At 39.0% G+C, this 5,000-nt stretch overlaps 1 protein-coding gene across 2 annotated transcripts in view; it reads right to left on the reverse strand.

The window, feature by feature from the left end:
- The window catches only part of LOC138024515 (potassium voltage-gated channel protein Shaw-like), a 17,134-nt gene that overhangs the window by 161 nt on the left and 11,973 nt on the right, over nucleotides 1-5,000 (reverse strand). For both annotated transcript variants that reach the window (XM_068871727.1, XM_068871728.1), the window contains 2 exons: nucleotides 4,942-5,000; nucleotides 1-2,899 (listed from right to left, as the gene is read on the reverse strand). The exon at nucleotides 1-2,899 is cut by the window's left edge and continues 161 nt beyond it; the exon at nucleotides 4,942-5,000 is cut by the window's right edge and continues 816 nt beyond it. In XM_068871727.1, the coding sequence (XP_068727828.1) occupies nucleotides 2,209-2,899; nucleotides 4,942-5,000 (750 nt within the window). In that variant the 3' untranslated portion in view covers nucleotides 1-2,208. The remainder of the gene's footprint in view (nucleotides 2,900-4,941) is intronic.

Raw genomic sequence — 5,000 nt, forward strand, 5'->3', positions numbered from 1 at the left:
CTCATTGGTTATTATAAAATTTAAAGAAAATGACAAAACTTTTCGAGATTACAAGACGTGTTTCGACAGAAACTTTTGTCATCTTCAGTTGATAAATGTAAAAAGTTTTGTCGTTTTCTTTAAATTTCTGACTTGCCTGCTGATATCAAGATCCTTTGGAAACATTATTATAAAATAAAATAAAAACTCCCGCGAGATTTATCTGCAAATCGTAAAGCGCAGAAGTTCCAATCGCATAATTATCTTCGCATTAGATAAAATTGTCGTTTATTAATTAAAAGAAACGAAATAACGCATTAAATCTCTCCAGTGTCTTTGATTACGTCATAGATGACCGTGAAATAATATTTATAACCGGGACTGACCAAAAGGTCACTCAATCTATTGTAGCTCTAGTAGTGGAAATTGTTCGCTTCAATGCTGCGCGCCTAAAAAAGATACGGCGGTCATATTTGATCATGCGAAACCTCCGGGAATGAAGCTACTCTATGTTTATCATATATCAAAGATTTTTTTCATTTGGCTCTAAACATGTTGATCACTAAAGAGAAAACCAAGAAAAAATGAAACATCTTAATAGTACAAAATTTACAAAATGGAAGTGATATTATTCGACTTCAAATAGGTCGATTTTGTTTCGAAAATCCCTTCCATATTAACAAAGTTAATCGTGTGACAAATGGTCATCTACAATTTGGTATACAATATGTACAATAAGACGGGAATTCCCACTATTTTATGTCTAATAACATCTCCCGGAGCTCAGTTATTTTGTACACAAGGGCCTCCTACATGTTCAACATAAATATGATTCATGGTAATTTGTATACAGGTCACGATGTGTCACAAGGAGTTTCAATGAGTATAATACTCTCATGTGTGACTCTTTGGTTCGGGTTCTGTTTAAGGTCGATAGTCAATTTGTGACGCCGAAACCAGGTATATTTCATTTTATATAATAACCAAATCAATGCGCGCGCTCTGATTGGTCAATCAGCTATGTTTTATTGTGCCAGTAAACTCATGGAAAAATCGCGCGTCTTCTGAATTATTATACAAAAGCAATAGGCCACAGGTTTTTATGGTTTATAGGCATGATAAACCACTTGGGATGTTGGAAGAACACGAGAAGAATTCGTAAATGACTCGCCTGCGGCTCGTGATTTACGAATTCTTCTCGTGTTCTACCAACATCCCGCGTGGTTTATCAGCCTATAAACCATAGAAACTTGTAGTCTATTGCTTAAAAATATAGTTGTATTGGGCAGCCCCTCAAGGGGCTTTGTAATTCTTGAACTTCCTCGAAAAAAGCACTGAAAAATCTCGTTGCCTTTTGATCTTCTACCCATGTGACTAGGTCCAAAGCTGTTCTTGTTATTTATATAAGAAGAATATACAAAAAATGATTATCCTTGTCGCGCAAGTTTAAACCCACGTGACTAGCACCATTTCAAAAATGGCACGACGACTGCAAATGAAAAGAGTGTGAGAGGGAATTTTCGAGATCAACTTATCTCAGATGATTCACTTTCAAAAAAGGCTTTCCTTTACGAAAGTGTTGAAGAGAACGGGATGAAGTTTCTGGTATAAATTGTTCACCTTACAAACAAACGTTGGCTGTCGCAAAATTATTTGAAACCGTACCACGTTCAGATAAGCCTAACAATGCCACTTTTCTGAAATTGTGCCTCTAATATTTTAGCATATCGTGATCGATTGTCCCCATAAAAGTTGTCTCACCAAACAAGCGGCCGTTGATAGCTCTTGATATCCCATTCAGACTGACATAAACCTCTCAATTGAAGTTTTGAGGTGAAATGCTTCATGCACCCCTAACATCGTTTCCTAAAGTTGCAGGACTCCGTGAATCAGTCTAATCAGATTTCAACTGTCATTCAAAGATGATCGTACGTACACCGAAGCCGGATTACAGGAAGCTTCCAAGAGCATGAGTGAGGCAAACATGCCCGCAGCACTTTCATCAGCTTCTTATTCAATTATATCATTTAAAGTCAAGTTGAAAACTTTGAGACAAAGAGATCTGATATCTCTTTTCGAACACGGTCAATTTCGTTTGTACTTTCTTTAGGCTCTTTCAACGGCTATAAAAAAAAATCTTCCACGAGTTCCAACTCCGTTAAACTGTTTTTGATTTAAACTATCTGCCGGTAAATACGTTTAGTCAATAATTTCACTGAGTCGAACATATCACGTGTTGTGAGTTTGTATCTCTATGCTCGATGGTGTTCCAGGGCTTCGAATCATTCTTCTTCTTGAATGTTTATTCCCATTTTCAGAGGGTTGACCTCGATTTTGATTTTGTTGCTCTTGCTCCATTTCTTCTTCTAGTTCATCGTCTTCCACAGCCTCGTTCACGTAACTTTCCGTTTCAGAGTTACGAGTGACCATCAGTGTTGGTTTTACAAATCTGACGGAGCTTTTGGGGGCTCTTTTTACTGGGGTGCCGGGTCGCACGGGCGAGACCGGTCTCCCTGGGTTACCCTGTTGTCTTGGATTCCCATTGACCATGCTCTCCAATCCTTGTTCCAACTTATCTTGTTTTAGGGAGTTGATCACGTGATCAATATAGTCAGCCTCAAATTCTTCACTCTCACGATGAACTATCTTTTTAGCCGTGCTCATTTCCGGTTGGTCTAGATAACCGGAAATGGTATCTGAAAGGTCGGGAGGATCTACCGTAAGGGAGTTTCCATAGTGAGGGGGGCTTTTTGGAGGAGTATCTATAGTGGTACTCTGGGTACTGGTGTGACTCTTTTTTCTGTCATCTGGGGGAGAGTTGCTGACTCTGATGAATTCTTCGCTGCTCCGAGAGCGGATTGGGTATGACTGACGAGGAGTCAATCCTCCGGCGTATAAAGAAGAACGTGCTCTCCTGGCGCTAAATAAAATCAATCAATCCCAAAATAAGTATTAACCCAGTCGGGTAGTTTGTTCGTGAGGCAGTTGGTGGTTGGCAAGTCGTGCAATCAATCATCCTTCCGTCAGACAGATTTTCAATTAATTAAACAGTCACCAATAAGTCAGTCAATGAATCACGTTAGGTGAATTTGAATGTCCTTTCTCAAACATCACCGTGGCCTGACATGATTTTACACTTTCACGGTCTTAAATTGCAGAAAACAGTGAGGGTCTGAATCGGGATCTTGGCTACTGTGTTTAAAGTGCTACCATGACCAAAAATCAATTCTTCTTTTTCTTTGGATTTCAAAACTATGTTAACTAAACACTAATTGACCCAAGTTTTAGCCTTGATTACAAAAGACTCCTCTTTATCAGTTTAACTAGAATTTGCCTATTTAATGGTCCGCCATAACTAACATGAAAATCTTGCGTGAGATGGATTGAGGAGAAAATGACGTCAAAGACTTACTAGTTTAAGAATTCAATGCGTGTGTACGCGGCTGAATTAATATTATGGCACGAGAGTTTCGGGCTTTCGGACTCCTAAACTCGCTTTTTTCTGAAATTTTAAGCTAGTGAGTAAATGACATCACTTTTCCCTAGATCCAACCCTCTGAGGTTCAATCGTTCAGTTTTAAATGTGAGTAATGGCGGACCGTGAAATCCAAAACTTGCACTCAAAGGAAAGAACCTTTGGATAAAAATCAAAGATTAAAATTTTGCTAGTCAGGTGTTTGGCAAACACACTTTCAAAATCCGAAGGAAAAAAAAAGGAAGTGAGTTTTTTGCTCTTAGCAGCACTTTAAAGTTTAAATTTCAAAATAGGGCAAGTTTTAATGGAGTGTCGTAAAACTAAAACCAAAGTAATTATTTTGGCCAATCAAAAAGGACTGAGACAATCCAGTAAACCAATCAAAACTCGAAGTAAATTACACGTAGCCAACACCGAGTGCGGGAAAATGTGCACACGCGAGCCACGATTGGTTTTAGTTTCACTTCTGATTGGTTGAAAAAGTCGCGCGAGAACTTTAAACCAATCGCTGACTGAAGTATTGTAAAACCAAAGCAATTCGCTAATTTCTTTCGAAACTCAATTGAAAACCGATCTATGTCCAGAAATGTTTTTAATTAGATGCGCGCAGGTTTTAATAATAAGGACCTTAAAGCCCTGGCCAAACGGGAACTAGAGTTAATGAGAGTGTAACCAGGCCTTACTAGTTCATGGTCAGTCGTTTTCTTTATGTTTATTGAAAACGCAAAACATCTTTTCCAACTTTTTCGGTATCGGGCCGCGAAATGAGACTCTAAAATATTTGAAAATGTCCTCGGAGAATGACAAATTATTATCAGAAACATTGAGCAGCGCGTTTAAAACAAACGGTAAATCATCAAGCTGAAATTTACGTTTAGCCAAAAATCAGAAACTTGTTTGATTTGAGTTCTTTTATTTCTTATTTGTTATAGAGCAACTTAGTCTCAAACGAAAGAAAGACAATTCAGAATGAGACAACGACATTCATGGTTTTATGACAAACAACAGTTTGCCGTTTCGAGTAAACGCAATGCTTAATCGCTCTATTGGAGAAAGATTTTAAAACCAGCTATGTTTATGACCAAAAGCAGGAGCTCCACTTATTCCTTGCGTCAACCCTTTCCCGAGTAAAGTTCTTATTAGGAACAGGTTGTTCCCGCGAAAAGTATCGTAATTCTCTTGACGTTGCGACAGCTTTGTTTTGATTGGCTTTTACAACAGCGGGTGTGCTAAATCTCCCAAGGGATTCCTACTATGTATAAAAATCTACTCGGGAAAGGGTTGATTCCTTGGCAAAGTATGAGTACCATTGGCTCCTGCCAATGGTTGACCCCATAGAGACCCTCGACTGTAGCCTTCGATAATGCTCTCCCTTCGCGCGCCGAGCAAGAAAGAGGGTACACTGTTGTGGGAGACCTCACGAAAAGAGACAATGGCGTGACCGTTTTAGTCATTTTTGGAACGAATAATGGGAGGCAGAGACTTACCGTCCTCGATAAGGATGAATCCTCGAATCCCCAGTCAGTGAACCGTTTACTGCAACTGA

Source organism: Montipora capricornis, chromosome 11 (assembly GCF_036669925.1).
Source record: "Montipora capricornis isolate CH-2021 chromosome 11, ASM3666992v2, whole genome shotgun sequence".
NCBI classification, from domain to species: Eukaryota; Metazoa; Cnidaria; class Anthozoa; order Scleractinia; family Acroporidae; genus Montipora; species Montipora capricornis.